Below are 27,644 nucleotides of genomic sequence, written 5' to 3'. Positions count from 1 at the left end.
GGTCGTCGTTGGTTTAGTTGTGGAAGTCTCCTGACTAGTCGTTGAAGCAACAGATGATCCACTAGCAGCCGGTTTCCAAATGACATTGTTGGGGCGGTTAAAGCCGGCAAATAGTGACGGTCGATTCGGAAGAAGACCAAAGTTTGGTCTTGAGAAGATGCTACCTCCCGAGTTAATTGAATTCGAGGGATTCTCTAAAGTAGGACTGACCGGAGGTATCGTTGTTGCAGCTGGTGGCGCATTGGTACTGCTAGGGAAGAATACGTTATGATGTCCACCTGACCAAGATACAGCCGGTACACCCGCTAACCAGGATGATCCAACTGAAGAACCCAAAGATTGGTGAACTCCACTTGTAATTGATCCAGCATTCCCCGTTTGAATCAGCGCTCCCAATGACTGTGAATTACTTCCTTGGGGCAGGAAAGCACCTAGCATTCCCGATCCAAGATTGCTACCGAATCCACCTGTTGTATTCTGCTGAACGGATCCTAGATTATCTACCTGAGGGATTGAAGAAATCGAAGGAACTCCCCCTGTCAACCAGGAGGATCCGCTACCCATTGCCAGAGGTAATCCGCTAGTGATCATTCCGACGTTACCAATCGGAGTTATTGGTCCTGATCCTTGCGAACTGGTACCTTGAGATCCAACGTTACCATTCTGCGTCCATGATCCGGATCCTAAGTTACTTCCTTGAGGCACAGAAGCTGATCCTCCACCAACATTAGACCCAGATCCGTAGTTACCGCCAACTTGAGCCGACGGTCGTTGCGTATTACCAACTCCTCCCGTCAACCAAGACGCCCCCTGGGAATAACTTCCTTGAGGCAAGAGGGCCGCCAGCAGTCCTGCTGAATGATGACCTGATCCCGCTGCTGCCAGAATTCCCCCGCCCGAGCCCTGGTTCGATTGGGCGGGCAGCAGTGCACCCAACAGCTGACCCGCAGCTGGTGAGTTTGTTGACCCGGACCAGAAGGCAGACGGGGTTGTAGGGTTGAGGACACCCTGCGGGAGAGAGAATATCATCGATATGGTCGCCGTAGGTGGGGTCGTACTCTGTCCGGGCGTTGACGGAAGAGCGGTTGGTTTTCCCGTTGATTTGGTTGTAGTGGTGGCAGGGGACGTTGGTGTGACAGTAGAAGCTGAAGGTGAAAATATGAAATGGACGATCAGTTAGTGGAACGTGATCAGGTCGTCGGAATGGGTAACAAAAACGTCATTCTGACTAGATAAAATATATCAATACTTTAATCAAACTTACGTGTGGTGGACGATATGCTGAACAACCCTGTGGTTGATGAGGGTGGAATTGGAGTAGCTGCAATCAAGAGAACGAATTAGAAATTTATAATAACGTAATAACATGTACTTTAGACTTCTTATAGAAATCAATCAAAATAAGCAACAACTGAACATACTTGTTGCAGGTATTGGTGTAGTTGTTGGAGATGTGGGCGTTGTTGGTGTTGATTGTGTGACTGGACTTGTTGGCATGGTCTGCATTGTTGGTGTTGATGGAGTTGATGGACTTGTTGATGGAGTTACTGTAGTGGTTGATGGTGATGAAGTGGCTGGACTTGTTGATGTAGATGGAGTTGCCGGATTGGTTGATGTTGATGAAGTTGCCGGATTTGAAGATGTTGATGTAGTTGTAGGTATTAATGGCGTCGTTGAAGAAGTCGTGGAAATGCTGAACAATCCAGTTGTAGACGATGATGAAGCAGCTGTAAAAATTATTGTTTCAATCATTTTATTTATAATGTAGACGGAACCTTTGGAAAGTAGCATAAAATAATAAAGCATCTTGGAAAGCACTTTAGAGAAAAACACAATTATCATTTGAACCAAATTTGAACCTACTTGTAACAGATGTTGATGGATTTGTTGATGAAGATGCCGTTGCTGAAGTTGTTGATGTTGATACCGTTGCTGAAGTTGTTGATGTTGATGTTGTAGGTGTTGATGGCGATGCAGAAGGAGTTGTCGATATGCTGAACAATCCCGTAGTAGACTGAGTGGAAGGTCCTGAGAAAAATGCATTTCATAATTTCTCCGAAATTTTCACTACTGATCGATTTATAAACAGAGTAATCAACATTAAATACATATGGAAATACAAAAATAATTTCTTTTCATTTCTTTTATTCACTTACTGGTTGAAGGTGTTGATTGAGTTGTTGAAATTGTTGGCTTTGTTGTCATTGTTTGCATTGTTGACATAGTTGACGTCGTTGACATTGTTGATGTTGATGGAGTTGCTGGACTAGAAATTGTTGATGCTGTTGATGGAGTTACTGTACTTGTTGTTGATGAAGTTGGAGATCCTGTTGAAGTTGATGGAGTTCCAGGATTTGTAGATGTTGATGGAGTTGTAGGATTTGTAGGTGTTGAAGGCGTTGTAGATGGGGTCGTTGAAATGCTGAATAATCCAGTCGTTGATAGGGTGGACGGTGCTGAAATTATTGATAATAGTTATTTTCATTACTTTGCCATTTAAAAAAAAAAAAAAAAAAAAAAAAAAAAGGATACTAGATGACAGCAGAAAAAAAGCAGCATCTCAATTTTTTTTAACTTTCATTTTTTAAAGGATTAAAATGGATGAAAATAAACATTTTTATGCATGTTTCTATTGTGAAATTGTCTCAGGAACACGAATATGATAAAATTATCATCAGAAAATGGGATCTAAGGGGTCCCCGGAGCAAAAAATTACAACCAAAAAATTCACTAAAAGTAAAAGTGTCTATTTAATATGTTAAACTGCCTTACCCAAAGCGTTCTCAGTCTCAGATGGTAGTCCCAGATGTCCCCTACAAGCTGCAGGTCGAACCGAGTCAATATCTGGATGGAACACTTTTTTATTTGAGTTTGAAAATTGTGCTATTTTTTCACTAAAATGCCAATAACTCCCTTCAGATTCCACCAATTGGGATGCTCTACCCTGCATTTTGTTGCATTTTTTAAGTCCTTTCAGATGCATTTTGAATTGTGAAATTAAATTGAATTTTGCCCAAGTTACAGACTTTTTACGATTTTTGACGTTTTTAAACCTTCAAACTTTGTGTCCCGATTTGCCCCACTTTCCGTTGACCTAGAGTGTTCATATTTTGGCCAGATGCTAGTTTTATATGTACAAACAATCCCTGAAAATTTCAGGCAGATTGGTGAGGTCGATGCGAGATGGGTATGCTTTGCTCGTGGACTCGCTCTTAAATGCTGCTATTTTTTATAACACGGTTTAAAACAATTTAAAATTTTAAAAATCTTACTTGTGGCAGATGTTGATGGATTAGTTGATGTTGATGCCGTTCCTGAAATTGTTGATGTTGATGGAGTTGCAGAATTTGTAGATGCAGTCGGCGTTGTAGAAGGAGTCGTCGAAATGCTGAACAATCCGGTAGTAGATGGAGTAGAAGGTCCTGAAAAATATATTGCATTTCATGATTTTTTCAACAATTTGAACAATTCGAATGATTTTCCAAACATAAATTTCTTTTCTACTTACTGGTTGAAGATGTTGACTGAGTTGTTGAAATCGTTGACATTGTTGGCATTGTTGGCATTGTTGGCATCGTTGGGATTGTTGATGTTGATGAAGTTGCTGGACTTGATGTTGTTGATGGAGTTGCTTGACTTGTTGATGACGTTGGAGATCCTGTCGAAGCTGATGGAGTTGCTGGACTTGTTGTTGGAGTTGTAGGTTTTGATGGCGTTGTAGAAGGGGTTGTTGAAAGACTGAAAAGTCCGGTAGTTGATGGAGTGGAGGGTCCTGAAAGTGTAGCAAACAGGGTTTATTGTTTGTTAATTTCTTTCGCCTATTAATCCTTTATACTCACTAGTGACTGGACTAGTTGACATTGATGATGTTGCTGTATTAGTTGGCGTTGATGGTGTAGTAGAAGAAGAAGTTGATATGCTAAATAATCCGCCGGGATTTGAGGGCGCTGAAAAACATATTTAAAAAAAAAAACAGAAAGGATTTTAGAAGAAAATTAATCGTTAAACAAACGTGCTTTAAATTTGAACATGATCTGAATACAGTCATCCCACATATTCGGAACGGTTTCCAGATCGGCCAATGTTCAAAAAATCATAGCAAATCGATAATTTAACTTAATGATTCGCTTTTACCTTCATTTGAAAGCTTTTCTTGCGATCTTTCGAATGCTGTATCGAACATCTGCAAATTTTAACTTTTATATGAAGTTTTTGAAGAATTAATTTGACCCTTGAAATCCACAAATTCGGAACACTTTTTTCTTACGAATGTAAACAAACTTTGGATCTCTCCAGGAGTACATATTTATTACCAAATAATGACTTCACACACTGAAACCAATGAAACTCAAGCTTAGTGATGTTTTATACATGGGTTGATAACTTTTTTTGTGAAAATATCAGTTAAATTCAGGTGTTCCACAATTGTGGGAGGCACAATAACATCCCACAATTATGAAACAGGCCATTTTGAGGCAGTGTTTTGCTACTCTGGACAAAATATTCTTGGAATGAAGTTTTTTGTTCAAAAAGTACTACTTTTACTAGTGAAATAGCAAGATAATGTCCAAATGAAGGTTCTAAAAATAGTAAGGTCGACAGAAAAGCTACTTTTGGCATGCTATTGGGTCTCGTGGCGCAGGGGTAGCGGCTTCGGCTGCCGATCCCGATGATGCTATGAGACGCGGGTTCGATTCCCGCCTTATCCACTGAGCTTCTATCGGATGGTGAAGTAAAACGTCGGTCCCGGTTTCTCCTGTCTCGTCAGAGGCGCTGGAGTAGAAATCCCACGTTAGAGGAAGGCCATGCCCCGGGGGGCGTAGTGCCAATAGTTTCGTTTTTGACAAATTATCATAAAATTGTTCCGAATTTGTGGGTGTTCCGAATATGTGGGATGACTGTAAGTTATTTTTAATTTCAAACATTTATATCACGATTGGGATGGAATGAATCTTATTTGAATTATGGAATAATTTTGCAATAGACCATCGGCACTATTTTTTCAATAACTTCTTCTAATTCAGGTGACTTACATGTTGATGGAGTAGCTGGATTTGTAGAAACTGTTGGTGTAGACATCGTTGGTGTCGACGGAGTTTCCGAATTTGAGGACATTGTTGGTGTTGATGGTGTTGACATTGTTGGTGTTGATGGTGTTGACATTGTTGGTGTTGATGGAGTTGCTGGATCTGTAGACATCGTTGGTGTCGACGGAGTTTCCGAATTTGAGGACATGGTTGGTGTTGATGGTGTTGACATTGTTGGTGTTGATGGAGTTGCTGGATCTGTAGACATCGTTGGTGTCAACGGAGTTTCCGAATTTGAGGACATGGTTGGTGTTGATGGTGTTGACATAGTTGGTGTTGATGGAGTTGCTGGATCTGTAGACACAGTAGGCGTGGACGGAGTTTCCGGATTTGTGGACATTGTTGGTGTTGATGGTGTTGACATTGTTGGTGTTGATGGAGTTGCTGGATCTGTAGACATCGTTGGTGTTGACGGAGTTTCCGAATTTGAGGACATTGTTGGTGTTGATGGTGTTGATATTGTTGGTGTTGATGGAGTTGCTGAATCTGTAGACATCGTTGGTGTCGACGGAGTTTCCGAATTTGAGGACATTGTTGGTGTTGATGGTGTTGACATTGTTGGTGATGATGGAGTTACTGGATCTGTAGACACAGTAGGCGTGGACGGAGTTTCCGGATTTGTGGACATTGTTGGTTTTGATGGTGTTGACATTGTTGGTGTTGATGGTGTTGACATCGTTGGTGTCGACGGAGTTTCCGAATTTGAGGACATTGTTGGTGTTGATGGTGTTGACATTGTTGGTGTTGATGGAGTTGCTGGATCTGTAGACATCATTGGTGTCGACGGAGTTTCCGAATTTGAGGACATTGTTGGTGTTGATGGTGTTGACATTGTTGGTGTTGATGGTGTAGACATTGTTGGTGTTGATGGAGTTGCTGGATCTGTAGACATCGTTGGTGTCGACGGAGTTTCCGAATTTGAGGACATTGTTGGTGTTGATGGTGTAGACATTGTTGGTGTTGATGGAGTTGCTGGATCTGTAGACATCATTGGTGTCGACGGAGTTTCCGAATTTGAGGACATTGTTGGTGTTGATGGTGTTGACATTGTTGGTGTTGATAGAGTTGCTGGATCTGTAGTCATCGTTGGTGTCGACGGAGTTTCCGAATTTGAGGACATTGTTGGTGTTGATGGTGTAGACATTGTTGGTGTTGATGGAGTTGCAAGATCTGTAGACATCATTGGTGTCGACGGAGTTTCCGAATTTGAGGACATTGTTGGTGTTGATGGTGTAGACATTGTTGGTGTTGATGGAGTTGCTGGATCTGTAGACATCGTTGGTGTCGACGGAGTTTCCGAATTTGAGGACATTGTTGGTGTTGATGGTGTAGACATTGTTGGTGTTGATGGAGTTGCTGGATCTGTAGACATCGTTGGTGTCGACGGAGTTTCCGAATTTGAGGACATTGTTGGTGTTGATGGTGTTGACATTGTTGGTGATGATGGAGTTACTGGATCTGTAGACACAGTAGGCGTGGACGGAGTTTCCGGATTTGTGGACATTGTTGGTTTTGATGGTGTTGACATTGTTGGTGTTGATGGTGTTGACATCGTTGGTGTCGACGGAGTTTCCGAATTTGAGGACATTGTTGGTGTTGATGGTGTAGACATTGTTGGTGTTGATGGAGTTGCTGGATCTGTAGACATCATTGGTGTCGACGGTGTTTCCGAATTCGAGGACATTGTTGGTGTTGATGGTGTAGACATTGTTGGTGTTGATGGAGTTGCTGGATCTGTAGACATCGTTGGTGTCGACGGAGTTTCCGAATTTGAGGACATTGTTGGTGTTGATGGTGTAGACATTGTTGGTGTTGATGGAGTTGCTGGATCTGTAGACATTGTTGGTGTTGATGGAGTTGCTGGATCTGTAGACATCGTTGGTGTCGACGGAGTTTCCGAATTTGAGGACATTGTTGGTGTTGATGGTGTAGACATTGTTGGTGTTGATGGAGTTGCTGGATCTGTAGACATCGTTGGTGTGGACGGAGTTTCCGAATTTGAGGACATTGTTGGTGTTGACATTGTTGGTGTTGATGGAGTTGCTGGATCTGTAGACATTGTTGGTGTTGATGGAGTTGCTGGATCTGTAGACATCGTTGGTGTCGACGGAGTTTCCGAATTTGAGGACATGGTTGGTGTTGATGGTGTTGACATTGTTGGTGTTGATGGTGTTGACATTGTTGGTGTTGATGGAGTTGCTGGATCTGTAGACACAGTAGGCGTGGACGGAGTTTCCGGATTTGTGGACATTGTTGGTGTTGATGGTGTTGACATTGTTGGTGTTGATGGAGTTACTGGATCTGTAGACACAGTAGGCGTGGACGGAGTTTCCGGATTTGTGGACATTGTTGGTGTTGATGGTGTTGACATTGTTGGTGTTGATGGTGTTGACATCGTTGGTGTCGACGGAGTTTCCGAATTTGAGGACATTGTTGGTGTTGATGGTGTAGACATTGTTGGTGTTGATGGAGTTGCTGGATCTGTAGACATCGTTGGTGTCGACGGAGTTTCCGAATTTGAGGACATTGTTGGTGTTGATGGTGTTGACATTGTTTGTGTTGATGGAGTTGCTGGATCTGTAGACATCGTTGGTGTCGACGGAGTTTCCGAATTTGAGGACATTGTTGGTGTTGATGGTGTTGACATTGTTGGTGTTGATGGAGTTGCTGGATCTGTAGACATCGTTGGTGTCGACGGAGTTTCCGAATTTGAGGACATTGTTGGTGTTGATGGTGTAGACATTGTTGGTGTTGATGGAGTTGCTGGATCTGTAGACATCGTTGGTGTCGACGGAGTTTCCGAATTTGAGGACATTGTTGGTGTTGATGGTGTAGACATTGTTGGTGTTGATGGAGTTGCTGGATCTGTAGACATTGTTGGTGTTGATGGAGTTGCTGGATCTGTAGACATCGTTGGTGTCGACGGAGTTTCCGAATTTGAGGACATGGTTGGTGTTGATGGTGTTGACATTGTTGGTGTTGATGGAGTTGCTGGATCTGTAGACATCGTTGGTGTCGACGGAGTTTCCGAATTTGAGGACATTGTTGGTGTTGATGGTGTAGACATTGTTGGTGTTGATGGAGTTGCTGGATCTGTAGACATCGTTGGTGTCGACGGAGTTTCCGAATTTGAGGACATTGTTGGTGTTGATGGTGTAGACATTGTTGGTGTTGATGGAGTTGCTGGATCTGTAGACATTGTTGGTGTTGATGGAGTTGATGGATCTGTAGACATCGTTGGTGTCGACGGAGTTTCCGAATTTGAGGACATTGTTGGTGTTGATGGTGTTGACATTGTTGGTGTTGATGGAGTTGCTGGATCTGTAGACACAGTAGGAGTTTCCGGATTTGTGGACATTGTTGGTGTTGATGGTGTTGACATTGTTGGTGATGATGGAGTTGTTGGATCTGTAGACATCGTTGGTGTCGACGGAGTTTCCGAATTTGAGGACATGGTTGGTGTTGATGGTGTTGACATTGTTGGTGTTGATGGAGTTGCTGGATCTGTAGACATCGTTGGCGTCGACGGAGTTTCCGAGTTTGAGGACATTGTTGGTGTTGATGGTGTTGACATTGTTGGTGTTGATGGAGTTACTGGATCTGTAGACATCGTTGGTGTCGACGGAGTTTCCGAATTTGAGGACATTGTTGGTGTTGATGGAGTTGCTGGATTCGTTGGTGTTGATGGCGTTTCCGGCTGCGTGGGCATCGGAGTAGATGGACTCGTAGGCATTGTCGGTGTAGATGGACTCGTAGGCATTGTCGGTGTAGATGGACTCGTAGGCATTGTCGGAGTAGATGGACTTGTAGGCATTGTCGGTGTAGATGGACTTGTAGGCATTGTCGGTGTAGATGGACTTGTAGGCATTGTCGGTGTAGATGGACTTGTAGGCATTGTCGGTGTAGATGGACTTGTAGGCATTGTCGGTGTAGATGGACTCGTAGGCATTGTCGCAGTAGATGGACTTGTAGGCATTGTCGGTGTAGATGGACTCGTAGGCATTGTCGGTGTAGATGGACTCGTAGACATTGTCAGTGTTGATGGCGTTTCCGGCTGCGTGGGCATAGTCGGTGATGACGGAGTAACTGGACTTGTAGGCATTGTCGGTGTAGATGGACTTGTAGGCATTGTCGGTGTAGATGGACTTGTAGGCATTGTCGGTGTAGATGGACTTGTAGGCATTGTCGGTGTAGATGGACTTGTAGGCATTGTCGGTGTAGATGGACTTGTAGGCATTGTCGGTGTAGATGGAGTTGCTGGATTCGTAGGTGTTGATGGCGTTTCCGGCTGTGTGGGCATAGTCGGTGATGACGGAGTAACTGGACTTGTAGGCATTGTCGGTGTAGATGGACTTGTAGGCATTGTCGGTGTAGATGGACTTGTAGGCATTGTCGGTGTAGATGGACTTGTAGGCATTGTCGGTGTAGATGGACTCGTAGGCATTGTCGGAGTAGATGGACTTGTAGACATTGTCGAAGTAGATGGACTCGTAGGCATTGTCGGTGTAGATGGACTTGTAGGCATTGTCGGTGTAGATGGACTTGTAGGCATTGTCGGTGTAGATGGACTTGTAGGCATTGTCGGTGTAGATGGACTCGTAGGCATTGTCGGTGTTGATGGACTCGTAGACATTGTCGGTGTTGATGGCGTTTCCGGCTGCGTGGGCATAGTCGGTGATGACGGAGTAACTGGACTTGTAGGCATTGTCGGTGTAGATGGACTTGTAGGCATTGTCGGTGTAGATGGACTTGTAGGCATTGTCGGTGTAGATGGAGTTGCTGGATTCGTAGGTGTTGATGGCGTTTCCGGCTGTGTGGGCATAGTCGGTGATGACGGAGTAACTGGACTTGTAGGCATTGTCGGTGTAGATGGACTTGTAGGCATTGTCGGTGTAGATGGAGTAGCTGGACTTGTAGGCATTGTCGGTGATGATGGAGGAGCTGGAGTTGTAGGCATAGTTGGTGTTGTTTGTGCTGTTGGATGTGTGAAAATTGTTGAAAATTGCAATGAAATATTTGTTATTATATTTAATAAGTTCAGCGATGAAAGAATCATCATCAAAAGAAAATCTTATGACGCTTATGATGAGAAAAAATTGGAAAAGAACATGGCTTTCTTGTCTCGCGTAAGAAAGATCCGTAAAAGGAATTGTTTAGATTATTCGGCGGAATATCTATTCCAATACAACACTTTTAGGTGTTACGTTCCACGTCTGAAAGTGACCTGTCACTTTTTGTAGATGTGCAACGAGTGTAAACAAAACGAAATAAGTAATGTGTAAACAAAGCGAAATACGTAATGATGCTCACAAGGAAATTTACAAAAAAAATCTTCAATGGATTGATTTTCTTCGAGAAGTCCGGGAGCGATTTTCTTTTGCGTATTTCGCCACCTCTCTTTCTCTCTCGCGGGTGAAGAAAATTCGCAAGCGGAAATGAATATTGTAAGTAATGTATAATGCATCGGTAATTATTTTCGAATGAAACCAAGGCTTTACGCTCATTTTAATAAACATCAAAGTGGAATTACGACTCATTGAAACTGCATGAAGATAGTTAGAACTTACTTGGTATAAGCGTTGTCACAGGTGTCACAGTCACTAGAACAGAACACGGTTAGGTTTGAAAAAAAAACATTACTTGAAAACATAAGGATGTCATATTAAGCAGAAATACACTACCATGTGGCGCTGTTACCGCATAATGTCCAATAACATAATACACTCCTGGTGCAAACTGGCGAGCTTTTTTGTTGTTTATATGACTAAAACTGTTTTGGCTTAAAAGAACACTTTCATCATATTGGTTAGGGTCATTTTGCTGGGTCTTATTTGCCCAACAATGCACAGTTATCACAATCAACACAAGCAAAATTCGATACATTTTCTCCGCAGTTGAAATCAAACTATTTCACAATTTCTTTTAAAAACACCGTTATCCTTTGGAATATGTCCTCGAGTGGGACCTCAAAACGTACAAGCTCTTTCACAAGCGACAGTTCGGAACAGAATAAAAATCGTCTGAGGAGCCAATTTCCAGATCAGTTTGTGAAAGCAATTTTACATTCACTTACTTTCACCGCAAGGAGTTCTCCTGGCGTTGATGCATTTAATGTTGAGGAAGTCCATGAACTTGAAATTTACGTTTTGGTCAACGGCCACCAAAACTGGTTTGTGCGATGAGCTGAGAATTCGGATGTGGAATCACCTGTGAAGCAGTTTTGTTCTCTCTCTGTCTTTGCGGCGGGACTTTTGGACCTTCAATTAGGCGCGGTGCAGGATCCCCATGTGAAGGGCCAGCCTGACGGACCGGTTAGTGTTACGACGTTCTTTATCAAACACAAATGGGCTCCGAATTTTGGTCTGGGAACAGGGCAGAAAAAAAACGGTAGGTGAGAATACCTTTCACATTGTTTAATTCAGGACAGCGACACGTGTACGCAGTGCCGTTTAAGGGGAGTCGCCAAATCTGATCAAATCCAACGTTTAATAGAAACTTATATTAGGCCATCAAAATGACTCAAATGTTTTATTTTTTATCTGGTTTGTTACAAAAACAGCAACTAGCCATATTAGTGTTTTACGTGTTATTTTTACCCTTTTTCCCATTAAATTTTTGGTTTCATACATAATCATATACTGAACATCAAATTCGAAGCCCGGCTTGTTCTCGCTCGAAAGATCGATAAGTCGTCAAGTCGAAGCATAAACACCAGCACATTTACGCTTGCCCGTTTTACGCTGCGCTTAAAAGTGTTCTTTCTGGCTTCTGATAATAGATCGACAAAGTGCAATATCGATACATACCTTTATTATTTTTTTTCTAATAATGTCAATCCAATAAGTTTTGCCTCCCTCACCTTACTGAGGAAAGGCTATAAAATCACTTGGAAATTAAACTTCTTAATTTGACGTCCTAGACCCACCTTCATGTATACCTATCGACTCAGAATCAAATTCTGAGCAAATGTCTGTGTGTGTGGTGGGATGCTGATCAAAAAATTGTCACTCGATTATCTCAACATTGACTGAACGGATTTTGTCCATTTTGGCGTCATTCGATCCGTCTTGGGGTCCCATAAGTCGCTATTAAAAATCATGCAGTTTAGTTAAGTACTTCAAAAGTTATGCTTAAAAAACGATTTTAACAAAAGTCCGAAAGATTGTAAAAAGGGTGGTTTTTGTAAGAAACCCCGTCATGCTATACATTTTCAGAAAGGTATTTAAAAGACCTTTCCAACGCGTCCAAGACATTGAAGATCTGACAAATCTATCAAAAGTTATAAGCACTTAAGTGTTATTTACACGCTTTTTGGAGGTCGGATCTCAGATATGTTGATGAAAACGTTGTCCGGATCTCTCATGCAACCTATCGTTGGATATACCTATTCAAAAGACCTTTCTAACGCGTCCAAAACATTGAAGATCTGACAACCCTATCAAAAGTTATAAGCACTTAAGTGTTATTAAAGCACTTTTTGCATTTTGGATAGCACCCTTTACATGTGAGGAAGGCGCCAACCACCTAAGGGTGGATTAAGTAACGTTTTTCTTAGTTAAATAAATAAATTAAATATAATTATCTTGCACCTCATAATGTACTTCTGAAATTAAAAACAAAATGCATTCGAGGTTTAGTCTAAACAGATTCGAAGCTTTAGGTCAAATTCTCACTGGGTGGTATCATTATGTTTCTGAAAAAATAATTGCATCAATATATTAGTCGGAGTTTCATCATTTTGTAAGAAAGGCTCTATTTCACCTCTGGTGATATTAAATCGGGTTTTTCGAATAGGTCCTATAAACATATGAAACACAATAGCTTATAGGACCTTTTTCAAAACAACCTCTGGAAATGAGCATTTTAAAAATAAGCGTTCGTCATGCACGCGGGATCTTCTCGACGAGTCATCATTCTAAATATGAGCCGAATTGGTCAGAGCAGTGATGAGAAACCGATATTAAACGATATTAACCTGTAAAGGAGACTTGGGAAAACTCGAGACCTAGACTATAACTCGAAAATTGTGCGAAATTGACTCAAACTAACTAACAAATGAAAGCTTTTTTGAGTATTCAGATTGAATTACATCTATATTCATGGAAGTGATGCATAAAAAAACCTTAAAGAGAACATTTTTTCTTGCATCAATATGTATAAAAACAGTAAAAAAATATTCAGATATATTTTTAAAGCATACATTGTTTAATAAACTTATAAACTACAAAACCCTTCACGAAATTTATTTAAATATTGACATTCCACTATTTTTATATGCATTTATTTCGGAAAGTGCCTTTGGGGAGAGTCCCTGCTTTTTTACAGTCACTGAAACAAGCAAAAGTTTAGTTTAGGAGAAACAAGTCTATGACAAACAAACTCGCAATTTTTCGTGTTTGACGTATGCCAAACTCGCAAACAAAGCAAAATGTATGCAAGCTGACGTTTCTCCAACAATATGCAGGCAAACAAACCAGGCAAACGGCGAAGTGCGAGTTTGTTTGTTTGTCATAGTCTAATACCTCCTTCAATCGGTTTGTTTTTCACCAGTTCACAGAAGCCAGATCTCAATAATTTTGATGACTATACAGTAGGCTGTTTATACCAAACAAAAAAGTTCTCAGATTACAGCTAACCGATGTTTCCCTTGTAGAGGATACCCATAGGGACTCTCGTGCCAAATATTAGCCCATTCGGTTGAGAATTGGCCTGTCTCCACCGTCTGACATGTGGTGTCGTGATTTACACAAATCCTTCATAGCATACTAAGAAAATGCGATGCTTTTGAAGGATGAATCGTTGATTCTGAAGACACCGGATGTCGATCCAATGCGCACCTTGGAGTCATAAAGGACAACCCTCATTCCTTCTGGAATGTGTTCATTGGACCATCCCCTGCACACCTGTCTTGATTCCGAGTAATTCCATGTTGTCCCCAGACCTGTAGGAACGATTGAACGAAAAGCACAAAAATCCCCTAGTAATTTCTATGAAAACTTCAAACAGCTGGGGACAGGCCAATTCTCAACCGAATGGGCTAATATTTGGCATGAGAGTCCCTATGGGTATCCTCTACAATGGGAACCTCAGTTTGACGTTATCTGAGAACTTTTTGTTTTGGTTGAAACACCCTAATATACAGTCATCCCACATATTTAGAACACGCACAAATTCGGAACACTTTCGTGATAATTTGTCAATAGCACGCCAAATGCATCTTTTCTGTCGACCCAACTATTTTTATGAAATTCTTTTGTTATTTCATTAGTAAAAGTAGTACCTACTTTTTAAACAAAAAACTGCCTTTCAAGACCATTTTATCCAGAGCAGCAAAACACTGCCTCCAAATTTCCTGTTCCATAATTGTGGGATGTTATTGTGCCTCCCACAATTGTGAATACGTGCATTTAACTGATATTTTGATAAAAATATGTACTCCAAGAGAGAACCAAAGTTTGTTTAAATCCGTTTGAAAAAAGTGTTCCGATGAGTTGTGGCGCTATAACCACGGCAAATATTGTCCAGGGCATTTGTGGAAATACAATGTCCCATCCCCGAGGGTCCCGGGGCACCAAAACTTCTTAGCATGGTGCTCCCAACGATTCATTGCTTTTATAAATAGGAACGTGAGCGGGGGATCCCCACGTTTCTTCCCCCCCTGTAGATTCAGAAATGCATTGTGGTTTGAACACTCGTGCTCAAACTCAATCCACTTCAACGAATCATCTTTGCGGTTAACTTTACGCAGTTGGCCTGGCCGCTTTAACGTTTGTTATGTTTCAAAGCAATTTATTGCATTGAGGCACTGCAATTGTTAATAATGACAAGAGGATGCTAGGCGTTAATCAACCTAAGGCATTTTCCAGGATGCCCTCGAAAGATTGGCTGCGCTAGGGTTAGATTAGATTAGATTAGATTAGATTAGTATGAAAAAAGTGTTCCGAATTTGTGTATTTCAAGGGTCAATATTTGTCTTTGAAAACTTGATATAAAACGTAAAAAATACAGTCGGTCGATACATCAATCGAAAGATCACAAGAAAAGCTTTCACAAGCAAATCATTACTATCAACTAACGATTTTCTATGATTTTTTTCAAACATAGGCCGATCTGTAAACTGTTCCTGTCTGTCTGTCTAAATTATGTTTAAAACCTAAGCTTTTATCCAAAATGATACTAGCAACGAAAGGAAACATTGCTACAAGTCAAAAAGCAATGGAGCACTTCCATTCGAGCAGTTTTTGCTTTTTTCTACTATGTATTTCTTATGGAGCGAACTTTCAAAAACTGCTAGACTGCGGGTACTTCATTACCAACTGTACCCCCCGAAAACTCCCTCGCTACGGCTCTGCACTGTTTGTACCCAACATTTCATTTCCCTTCTCTTATTTAAAATCCATATTATCTCGTTACAAGCGCACTCACGATAGTGCCCAATTCAAGCCGAAGGCATCTTCAAATCGACAAGCTTTTAAAATCATACTCAATTAAGTGATTTTATGTGACATACGTAAATAATGGCAACTGGGAAAACGCAACGCAAAATAAATAGTTCGTAAGCATTTCGCAACTTTTAGCAATCCGAAAACTTACTACTACACGGAGAAAAAAGGGTTCCCAAAATCGTGAACAAGCGTTCATGAAAATGGGAACCACGAACAAAGTGTTCAAATTTCATGGTACGTTTTTCAAAATCGTACCATGGGATTCGAACACTTTGTTCGAGGTTCTCATTTTCATGAACGCTTATTCACGATTTTAGGAAATCTTTTTTCTTCGTGTAGACTTACTTACTTTAGACTATTCTTTATACTTACATTTTTGAAAGTTCGAGAAACGAGGACTCTATAAGAATGATTAGAATAAATATGCTTCGTAATCTGATCAAAAATGTGTGTTTTAAATGGACAAACAAATTTGAGCTTATCTGTTTACCTGAAAAGTTTGCGAGCTTCGATTTATAAATACAATATGTTTTATGAAAAAATTCAGATAAAATGAATTTTCCATCATTAAGTTCTCCTCAAAAAACATGATCAATTGTTCATGTTTCTGACCTCCCCAAATAAAAATCCTCTTACAGCTAAATAAAACGGCAGTAAATCAATTCCCTCGGGGAATAATCTGACATAATTACTTCGCAACATGATACAAAAATTAGCACCCCAAAAGTCGCATCACGCGCAAGTCAACCGCATTTTGCGCAAATTTGCGTTGACGGCCGTTCACCCAAAAAATTCACTCCCGAGTCGGTCCCGACTGACTGCTGGCTTCTGCTGGTGCAAATTTGCAGCCAAGCAAAAAGAACCGTCGTCGTCGGGAAGATCTGCGGTGAGCGAAAAATAAGAAACAAGAAAAAAAAATCCCCGAAACTGCAGATCACTGCCAAGGAGAACTTCACGATATCACCGGCGATGCAGACGGAACGCACCACGTGGTAACATCTAGAGGGCGCTGCTTGAATGAGGCACTTCAAATTATGTTTTAACTAGGTTTTTAAATTAATTTAATTGATATTTTTGGAACAAATTATGATTGCAAAAGTTTGAAACAAATTTATGAAGAATTAAAGTCACTTTTAATAAATTGGTATAAGCTAATTTTTAAACTTAGGCTTAAACATATATGGGAATGACATGAAAGCCAAACGAAAACCATATTTTTTTAATCTGTACTCTGCACCAAAAACTCGTTCCCCACACGAAGTCATGCAACTCCACGCACACGCCTCGGAATCGACGACGCAAGTAACTTTTGTTCGAAGCATGTGACGCCCAGTGATGATGCTAAAGCCTGGCGTGACGAGGTTTTCGGGACAAAAATAGCACACGCGCAGCATCGTTAACTTTTGCGTCTTGCGCGTTTATCTCCCGGTGTTCTAATGTCAAACGACGGACGCGCCGTAACAAATTGGACTTTCTTCTCATTGAATGGTCTCGCACAGGTTTGGGGAGGTGGCGTGGTGGAATTTGTTTAAAATGTTCTAATCGCCTGTAAAGAGAAAGATAGTCGTGGATTAGGAGATTTTATGTGAATTAAAAAAAAATGAGTCACAGTCCAGACACGATTATCCGAAGCCTCGATTAACCGAAGTTTGTATGAGACTTCGGATAATTGAATAATAACAAAACACTTTATTTTCTTTTTTTTTTACTATTATTGTAAAAATTTAGTTCTAAGACTCTATTTCAGTCAAATTTGAATTGTCGATTTCCTTCAAGTTACTAAAATGCATTTATCTCAATAATCCATCACCGCCATTTTAGCCACCATCTTAATCCTAAGAATTGATATTTTTACAAAGTCATCGGATAGTCGAGTCTGAACTCTTGAGTGGTTGAGGAATTACAGTTTTCCCTTAGGGGTTGGATACTACCCCCTCTCCCCCTATAAGGTCTTTGCAAATATTTTTCGAAGTTTTTGTCCCCTTTCAATGTTGATTCAAAAAATTAGGGGGCGAAAAAATATTTTTTTCAAACTTCAAAATTTCATTGAAATTTGACGTGCAAGAAATTGAAAATTTCCATTATTCAAGCATTTATTTTTTTTTAGTTTTGTGGAATTTCGATGTACAGTTCCACAAAAACATTAATTTTGTCAAAGCTTATTTTTTTAAACTTATTCTTGTAAAACAATTTGTTTTGAGAATTAGCAAAATACACTCAACCCCCGTTGATTGGTCACTTTTTCGTTTGACACTTTTTTAGTTTGGTTGGTTGGTCAAAGTCAAACTAAAAAGTGACGAACTGTCACTTTTTACACTGCGCTCACGCACATAATTAAAACAAACGTTTGGTAGTGTAAAAGAGGTGTCAAACTAAAAAGTGACCCCGTTCGTTTGGCAACAGTTGGTGTCAAACCAACGGGGTTTGAGTGTAGTTAAACTAGATTTGTTGTTAAATCTATCTATCTTAGAGTGTCCAATTTCCCGTCCCGGGAAAAAATTTCTCGGAAATTCTCGGAATTTCCCGAAAAAATATATTTCCCGTTTCCCGGGAAATTTGTAAATTTCCCGGGAATTCCCGAAATTCAAGCGGAAGTATACATTTTCTTAATATTTGGGCACCAATGTTTTGAAAATCTACATAAAAGAAAACAATGACAGAACCTAACTTGATTTTATTCATTTCAACCAACTGTCAATTTCATGTCAAGGATTTTTTCAGATAATATTAATTTCTGAAGCATTCACAACTGGGAATAGATTTTGGTGTTGGGCAACTTAAATAAGTATACAATGAAATGAAAATTATCTATTTTATTTTTGGTAATCTTTTTTAACGGAAATTGTTGTTGTTTTTTTCGTTTTTTGTTGTTATATCATTTGAAAATAAGACCTGAACCCCTTCCGGCCAATATCAAAACTGAGATTTGTTTAACGTTTTTGTTTATCGTGGAAGAAAATTTTATTTAAGGGTTGAGCTAGAAGAATTTGTTTAATAATATTCGAGAAATTACAATTTAAGCACTGGAAATACCAAGGGCGTAAGAGGATTAAATATGAAAAACATGCATCATCTATCTTCTATCTATATATATGAAAAATTTCGACGTTTTTGTTCGAACGCGAATCAATTCAACACGAAACTTCGGATCGAGGTGCTCTTTGTTGCGTTGGGTTCGTATAAGTCCAAGTAAGGTTCTTACGCAAAAAAGTTACAACTTTGGCCACTCTGGAACCGATTCCGGAAAAAATCGTCATCATAAAATCACATTTTGATCACAGTAGGCTGAATAAGCAAAAAAGTTAAAAAACGTCAACAAACGAAAAAAAGGCAGAACGAAGTTTGTCGGGTAAGGCTTGTTTAATTTAAACCACTTCTTGCACAATGAAAATTATTTTAAGCTAAGTCATTTGTTAAGCTGAATACCATGTAACAACATTTTTCAAAAACTCGCTTCATATATTTGAAAACTTAGAGTGATTTCTTGAAGTAGTGTTTCAAGTGAAAAAGCACGAGAAGTTAGATTTTTAAGGTAAATTTAATTATTATCTATTTATTCATAAAAGTAAGACTTGTTCTGGAAAAAAGATATTTGCCATGAAAAAATAAATTCAAGCTGGTCACAGAGACAAATTTAGAGGCAATTTTATGGTTGTGGAGCATGGATTCTACTCACTATCCAAATACTTTGATTTAAAAAATAATGCTTCTCAACAAAAAAAATGCAGATGATAATTTTTTGATTTGGTACGACAGCATATAAAATTAGATAAATTAAATATTTTCCTAAAATTGCATGATTTTTTCAAGCAGTAAAGCCAATAATTGATCCTCACACCCATTTTGACCATTATGATCGCTGTTTTATACAAAATATGGTTCAAAAGCAAGATCAGAATAATTTTTGATAAATTTCAAATTTTCCGGGAATTTCCGGGATTTCCCGGGAAATTTGTTGAAAATTTCCCGTTTCCCGGGAATTTTGTAACCCCGGGAAATTGGACGCTCTATTCTATCTGTTTTATATCGTCAACGAAAACAAAATTTGTCTAGTACAATTTTTTACGACCTCGACTAAATATTTTGATAGGGTATTTTAACCATTAATGGACCGGGTCCAAATTATACAATTGTCACGGCGCACTTATCAAGATGGGACACAAGTGCGCGCACACAAACTTTTAAACCGTTGTGTGTCTTATCAGTGCAATTGTGTGTTGCGGCTAGTCGCCGTTAGGCGCGCCAGCGTGCTTTGGTTGGGGAGCTTTCGGAAGCTTTTCGGTCGTGGTGGTTAGCACCGGTTCTTTCAAGGCCAATGTCGATGGCGGAAAGGAGCACGAAAAAAATGTTTTTTTTTTTAAGTTTGCGTGTTTGGAGAACGTTATTCAATTGATGAAATTAGTTTTGCCGGTTTAATAGTCTTACAAAACATTTGTCATGACAAAGGAGTAGGGTATTTTAGCCATTAGTGGACCCCCTTGTAGAGCCGAAGCACATTTTTCACAAATTTTCAATATTTTAAGCACTTTTTCATAACCCTTTGTACAAAACAATGAAATCTGAAGTCTTTTGAACAATTTTGACTATTTGTTTTATCAGTTATTTCATTTTGAGAAGAAGAAAAACCAATTGAAAAAAAAAGTTATAATTATAAACAAATATGTTTTGTTAACAAGTTTGGCTTAAAACAATAAAAAACCTAACAGACATTTAAACACATTTATTTCCGAAAAAGATCAGAGAAAACGTTTCAAAAACCATTATAAACATAAAAATAATAATAAAAGTAATCTTGATGCAAATTTTTCCATATTAATTACATAAATGGTTGACCGAAACTAAATAATAGATTTGTTTACAGTTGCTGATAAAACCGCGCATGTTTATTTAAAAACATGTTTTGTTATTGATTTATTATTATAAAATATCATTTCAAACTGCAATTATGATGCTTCAGTTAAGTACAATAAACTATAGTTTTGATTAATTATAAATTCTTACGGCTTCAGCATTTTTGGTACTTTTAACATGAAAACCGCTATATTTATACTCATAATTGAAAAAATATGGGTTTAGGTTGATAACAACATGCATTTATTGTAGGACGTGAAAATTTTTAGCTGCGTCATGGTTTTTTTTCAACAATTTATTCAAAGTTTTTTTTTCTTTTTTGATAATTCCAACTTTGTTATGTGTAATCAGTGAATTTAAGAGAATGAATAGCTTCCCCTGATCCAGTGGCCATCCATACCGATAATGGCACTTAAGAATTTGGGGTCGTTTCGGTGAAATCTAAAAAAAGTGTTTTCCACGGTTTGTCGGCAGCGAAAAGGAAGAGACCGGCCGAATAACCAAAAAAAAGTGAAATATACAAAGTGTCCATCGGAGAAGACATATTGTGGGACTAGCTTGATGCAGCCCGAATCCAGTGAACAATTTCATGTATTTGAGGAGTGATTTTAGCAGTCCCATTCCAAGAACTGCTTCCCATTAGCATAAGTGTTGATCATGGCCACAATTCCTAGCAGCAGAAGAAATTTCGAGTGATGACCATTTAACGGGTGGTGCACGCAGTCGATCATGCACAACCAGAAGAGCTGCAGAAGCTGCAGACGGAATTGGAAACTTTGAACAGTTGAAGATTCAGGACACAAGTGACGAGACGGTCAAATGGATTGAAGCCCAAGATTTCTGATTTGGTGAGATCTTTCCATTTTGAATTTCAGAAGATTCATTCATTTAAACTGACATACAAACATTTCATTTAAGACAATATTTTTATTATTGCAAATGAATTTTTGGATATTTTTTTATATTGATCTCTTTGTGATTGGATAATCCAGTTTGCTCTCCATCTGCATTAACTATTTATTATTCCTGATTTTCTGTTCTTGTTTTGCTCCATAACATCTCCCTTTTGCTCCCTAATATCTATCTCTTTTATGTCTTTGTGAGGGGATCATTGATCCATCCGCATTGACGCACTATCTTTTCATTTTTCGTCTTGTCTTTCTTCTTATTTTTCATTGTTTTTTTTCACACTTACTACGAGTCTTTGTGAGGGGATACTGAGCTCGATTTGCTCTCCATCCGCATTGACCTTTTCTCATCTTTGATTTTCCTTTTTATCAGTAGTTAGAACCAAAGCCGGGGATTGGGTAGGGAGCATCAGGGCAGTGGACAGTATGCTGTAATGGCGGAGACTGGACGTGGATAGTGGAAGACCAGAACTACGTCACAAGGGGGAAAAAGTTTATTAATTATACAATTCTAAAGGATTGTCTAATTACTACAACTATTGACTTCTGTCAGTTTCCAGCTGTCTGCCGCGCCCTTTTAGGCCCCCAACAGGGTGCGAGCCCTGTTTTTCAGCTTTGTCTGACTTTTTTCGGAGTTATTGGAGGTTACTGTCGGAAGGAGATTCTCTTCCCCTGAGGACACCGTGAGTGATTTTGCTTGTTCGCGTCCAACCATCCCCTTTTGGCCCTTCATACGGCAGTAATTTGAAGATGCTCCCTTTAAGTCTGAGCCACTGTAATTCTAGGCAACCGCTACATAGGTCATCCTTGTGGCCCTGTTGGTTAACTCATCAAATCATCAAATCAAATAACAACATGCATTTATTGTATGTTTTAGAGAAACTTTTGCTTGAATACACAGTTTTCTTCATTTTTGAAGGTTAAATTAACAGGGGTCCACATTTGGAAAAGTTTGGATTTCGTTGTCCTATATTGGACCCCCCTAATTTTTGCTCGAAAATGGTAGCTCTTCACTTTATTTTAGTAAAGATCCTTAAACTTACATTATTTCGACTTGCTGAAGTTAAATAATCAGTCAAAAAATGATTGAATGGTTAATTCAATCATAAAATATAAATGCAGTTTGTTGTGAAAATGCTAGTGGCCATGGCTGATTTCAGATATCGAACTCAAAACACTTATTTTGGTGAAAGGGACAATTCAATGTCAGTCAACATTGTTTTAAATGATGCTGAACATGCCAAATAAAAGATTTTTAGACAACAACACGCTTGAAATTGTGATTTTATTGAATTTTTCATCAAAAACCCTTCAGAGGGTCCACTATAGGAAAGGGGTCCACTAATGGATAACGTACCCTACGTCAAATTCGAATTCTACGACCTCAATCATTGTTTTGCGATGAAAACACTTTGTTCGGTACCGTCATCTGGGGCGAATCAGGACAGGACTGGCTGTTTACACTTCGGCTTTGACCCATTTACATTGTTTTGCTTGAAATGATTATAAACGCAAGGGACTTTTAAATTTTAAATTGTTTTCAGCTGATTGCACTTAAATGTCATTAAATCTCAAATTTCGAGTTTTTTTGAAAAAAATCTATTCTCAGAGTTTTTGGGCATTGTTATAACAAAAAAAAAAAAAAAAAAAAAAAAAAAAAAAAAAAAAAAAAAAAAAAAAAAAAAAAAAAAAAAAAAAAAAAAAAAAATGAGAGTCGTGTGGTGTTCGTCGGGGGGATCGGTGTGTGACGTCGCGCGCGAGAATCCGCGAGAAAGTGGTGGAAGATTCTGGAATCATTGAAAAGAAGTTCGCGTCAAGGCCTTGGAAGTTGGGCCATTAGTCGTGTGGTGTTCGTCGGGGGGATCGGTGTGTGACGTCGCGCGCGAGAATCCGCGAGAAAGTGGTGGAAGATTCTGGAACCATTGAAAAGAAGTTCGCGTCGAGGCCTTGGAAGTTGGGCCATTAGTCGTGTGGTGTTCGTCGGGGGGATCGGTGTGTGACGTCGCGCGCGAGAATCCGCGAGAAAGTGGTGGAAGATTCTGGAATCATTGAAAAGAAGTTCGCGTCGAGGCCTTGGAAGTTGGGCCATTAGTCGTGTGGTGTTCGTCGGGGGGATCGGTGTGTGACGTCGCGCGCGAGAATCCGCGAGAAAGTGGTGGAAGATTCTGGAATCATTGAAAAGAAGTTCGCGTCGAGGCCTTGGAAGTTGGGCCATTAGTCGTGTGGTGTTCGTCGGGGGGATCGGTGTGTGACGTCGCGCGCGAGAATCCGCGAGAAAGTGGTGGAAGATTCTGGAATCATTGAAAAGAAGTTCGCGTCAAGGCCTTGGATGTTGGGCCATCAGTCGTGTGGTGTTCGTCGGGGGGATCGGTGTGTGACGTCGCGCGCGAGAATCCGCGAGAAAGTGGTGGAAGATTCTGGAACCATTGAAAAGAAGTTCGCGTCGAGGCCTTGGAAGTTGGGCCATTAGTCGTGTGGTGTTCGTCGGGGGGATCGGTGTGTGACGTCGCGCGCGAGAATCCGCGAGAAAGTGGTGGAAGATTCTGGAACCATTGAAAAGAAGTTCGCGTCGAGGCCTTGGAAGTTGGGCCATCAGTCGTGTGGTGTTCGTCGGGGGGATCGGTGTATGACGTCGCGCGCGAGAATCCGCGAGAAAGTGGTGGAAGATTCTGGAACCATTGAAAAGAAGTTCGCGTCGAGGCCTTGGAAGTTGGGCCATTAGTCGTGTGGTGTTCGTCGGGGGGATCGGTGTGTGACGTCGCGCGCGAGAATCCGCGAGAAAGTGGTGGAAGATTCTGGAATCATTGAAAAGAAGTTCGCGTCAAGGCCTTGGAAGTTGGGCCATCAGTCGTGTGGTGTTCGTCGGGGGGATCGGTGTGTGACGTCGCGCGCGAGAATCCGCGAGAAAGTGGTGGAAGATTCTGGAACCATTGAAAAGAAGTTCGCGTCGAGGCCTTGGAAGTTGGGCCATTAGTCGTGTGGTGTTCGTCGGGGGGATCGGTGTGTGACGTCGCGCGCGAGAATCCGCGAGAAAGTGGTGGAAGATTCTGGAATCATTGAAAAGAAGTTCGCGTCAAGGCCTTGGAAGTTGGGCCATTAGTCGTGTGGTGTTCGTCGGGGGGATCGGTGTGTGACGTCGCGCGCGAGAATCCGCGAGAAAGTGGTGGAAGATTCTGGAACCATTGAAAAGAAGTTCGCGTCGAGGCCTTGGAAGTTGGGCCATTAGTCGTGTGGTGTTCGTCGGGGGGATCGGTGTGTGACGTCGCGCGCGAGAATCCGCGAGAAAGTGGTGGAAGATTCTGGAATCATTGAAAAGAAGTTCGCGTCAAGGCCTTGGAAGTTGGGCCATCAGTCGTGTGGTGTTCGTCGGGGGGATCGGTGTATGACGTCGCGCGCGAGAATCCGCGAGAAAGTGGTGGAAGATTCTGGAATCATTGAAAAGAAGTTCGCGTCGAGGTCTTGGAAGTTGGGCCATCAGTCGTGTGGTGTTCGTCGGGGGGATCGGTGTGTGACGTCGCGCGCGAGAATCCGCGAGAAAGTGGTGGAAGATTCTGGAACCATTGAAAAGAAGTTCGCGTCGAGGCCTTGGAAGTTGGGCCATTAGTCGTGTGGTGTTCGTCGGGGGGATCGGTGTGTGACGTCGCGCGCGAGAATCCGCGAGAAAGTGGTGGAAGATTCTGGAACCATTGAAAAGAAGTTCGCGTCGAGGCCTTGGAAGTTGGGCCATCAGTCGTGTGGTGTTCGTCGGGGGGATCGGTGTATGACGTCGCGCGCGAGAATCCGCGAGAAAGTGGTGGAAGATTCTGGAACCATTGAAAAGAAGTTCGCGTCGAGGCCTTGGAAGTTGGGCCATCAGTCGTGTGGTGTTCGTCGGGGGGATCGGTGTGTGACGTCGCGCGCGAGAATCCGCGAGAAAGTGGTGGAGATTTCTGGATTTCATTGAAAAAGGGATTCACGTCGTCGTGTGTATATTCACTTTCATTTAGTTTTGGAAGCCCTTCCCATAGCATCGTTGCTCGGATGGCACGACGGCGGTAGAAGTGAAAAATCGCGATTGAGGAATTGATAAGTCCTTCTCATAGCGTCGTAGCTCGGAAGGCAACGATTATGTTTCCCTGATCTATTTAAAATTGCACGTCGCCGAATAAATCGATAAATACAATAACATTTAATTTTGAAAGTCCTTCCCATAGCATCGTTGCTCGGATGGCACGCCGGCGGTAGAATTGAAAAATCGCGATTGAGGAATTGATAAGTCCTTCTCATAGCGTCGTAGCTCGGAAGGCAACGATTATGTTTTCCTGATCTATTTAAAATTGCACGTCACCGAATAAATCGATAAATACAATAACATTTAATTTTGAAAGTCCTTCCCATAGCATCGTTGCTCGGATGGCACGACGGCGGTAGATGTGAAAAATCGCGATTGAGGAATTGATAAGTCCTTCTCATAGCGTCGTAGCTCAGAAGGCAACGATTATGTCTCCCTGATCTATTTAAAATTGCACGTCGCCGAATAAATCGATAAATACAATAACATTTAATTTTGAAAGTCCTTCCCATAGCATCGTTGCTCGGATGGCACGCCGGCGGTAAGATGTGAAAAGTCCTTCTTATAGCGTCGTAGCTCGGAAGGCAACGATTATGTTTCACTTTCTGGTCATATCATCTACCAAGATGAATCCTGACCTTCCCTTTCCTTCCCCTACTAACACAATTCCCCCACTTCCCGTGATGCTTGAAGGAGATGCTGTGGATTCAACGGTCTCATGCGGTGTCAACAGGTATAGAGCGACAAACTCTGTGTCTGATGAGTCTGCAACTTCAACTATCGGACTAACATTCCTACCTTTGTTGAACTGCATCTCCTTGGGGGGGCGCCGGTATTGACTTGAAGCAGAGATCTTCAGGGGTTATACAGTGAGGATGATTAGCTCCCACTAATCATCTGTTGGTTCATTGTGTAACTTCAGCTGATCCGTCAATAACGGAGTAGCAGCTCATTGGCAGTCAACCATGCTCATGCTCATGCTCATGCTCATTGTTATAACAAAAAAAAATGATAAATACATATTTGCAACAGCCGAGGGGAACGATAGAATTTCCTTTTGCGATTCTCTACATTGCAGATTCACTCAAATTTAAAAAAATGGCTGACTCAAACACTTTAAAAATAATGGAGCACCCGCAGTCGAGCAGTTTTTGACAGTTTTTCGCTCCATAAGAAATACATAGTAGAAAAAAGCAAAAAACTGCTCGAATGGAAGTGCTCCATTGTAATAGCTGCATTTTTTTTTTTGCAAATAAATTTTATAACAAAAAGTTTGAAAAATATTTGCAACAGCCGAGGGGAACGACAAAATTTATTTTTGCGATTCTGTACATTGCAGATTTACTAAAATTTAAAAAAAATAGCTGACTCAAACATTTTAAAAATAATTTTAATCGCAGGCATCGCATTTTAAATTGTTTCCAGCTGATTGCACTTAAAATATTATTGAAATTTTGAGATTTTTTGAATAAATATTTATCCTTTGAGTTTACGGACCGTTTTTTAAAGGGGGACAGAGAGTTTTAAATATATTTGCAACAGCCCCCCAACAATATTAAGCATGTTTGGACAAATTGATTTTTTTTAAATAAAATAAAATCTCAATTGGACCATTGAATTCACCTACAAATCTAGAACTACCCCACGAATACGTTGACTTTTCATCCCAATATAAATTTCACAGAATTTTTGAAATTGTAACAGTTTTGCAGGAAACCCAAAGAATCACATATTCCTTAAAAAAATACAAAAAATCTAAATTTTTCGTATTGAACTTTCCAAAGATAAACCCGTGATGTGCGGCTGTCGTGCAACGAACACGGCTACAATCGCGTTCTGATACATCGTGTATTATGATAAACGATGCACGACGACACCACCGTAGATACACCTTCATACCCGGATGATACCAATAAACGGTGGGCTCGTCCCATGTTATAAACACCAATATTGCACTAGTGGTAAATGCTAACCGCGTTGTGCATACAATATTTCGCGATCGTGCGTCAGCTCGGATAGCCAGTACGATCGGTTTATCTGTGTTGAGAGCGCAGATACATACAGCCAAAAAGCACTTCGTAAAATTCTCGCTTTATTTTAGAGAAGGACCAAACCAAAGTTTGAACCGCTGAATTTAAATCTGAAGATATGCGAACCCCTAGGCGAACCCTTATTTTTTTGACCTTGTTTTGTCAACTTTTTTTCGGAAATTTAGGCAGAAGTTTTTTTTAGATTTTAAGATATTTATTTATTTTTTTGTTTTGTGTTCTAACTTTGTATTTGATTAAAAAAAAACCCTGTA

At 40.6% G+C, this 27,644-nt stretch overlaps 2 protein-coding genes across 3 annotated transcripts in view; one reads left to right on the top strand and one right to left on the bottom strand.

The window, feature by feature from the left end:
* The window catches only part of LOC120430781 (arginine kinase 1), a 67,775-nt gene that overhangs the window by 21,630 nt on the left and 18,501 nt on the right, over nt 1–27,644 (top strand). The gene's annotated exons all lie outside the window — the stretch shown is intronic.
* Nucleotides 1,044–5,129, bottom strand: LOC120430773 (uncharacterized). Its single transcript, XM_052711240.1, has 8 exons — nt 5,034–5,129; nt 3,840–3,947; nt 3,509–3,772; nt 3,273–3,422; nt 2,157–2,456; nt 1,864–2,028; nt 1,422–1,727; nt 1,044–1,321 (listed from the first exon to the last, which is right to left on the bottom strand). Exons 1-8 carry the CDS (start codon nt 5,113–5,115, stop codon nt 1,251–1,253), a joined length of 1,446 nt encoding a protein of 481 aa, XP_052567200.1. The 5' UTR covers nt 5,116–5,129; the 3' UTR covers nt 1,044–1,250.

The sequence above is a fragment of the Culex pipiens genome, chromosome 3 (assembly GCF_016801865.2).
Source record: "Culex pipiens pallens isolate TS chromosome 3, TS_CPP_V2, whole genome shotgun sequence".
In the NCBI taxonomy this organism is placed as follows: Eukaryota; Metazoa; Arthropoda; class Insecta; order Diptera; family Culicidae; genus Culex; species Culex pipiens.
This window is presented reverse-complemented; position numbering and strand designations above follow the sequence as displayed.

Excerpts from the sequence above, each read along its gene's own strand:
- LOC120430773 (XM_052711240.1), bottom strand. The coding sequence starts at position 5,115 with ATGTCCTCAAATTCGGAAACTCCGTCGACACCAACGATGTCTACACCA. Across the intron at positions 3,423-3,508 it reads TCAGTCAACATCTTCAACCA|GACCTTCTACTCCATCTACT; the intron begins GTAAGTAGAAAA and ends TATATTTTTCAG. Across the intron at positions 2,029-2,156 it reads TCAATCAACACCTTCAACCA|GACCTTCCACTCAGTCTACT; the intron begins GTAAGTGAATAA and ends CATTTTTCTCAG.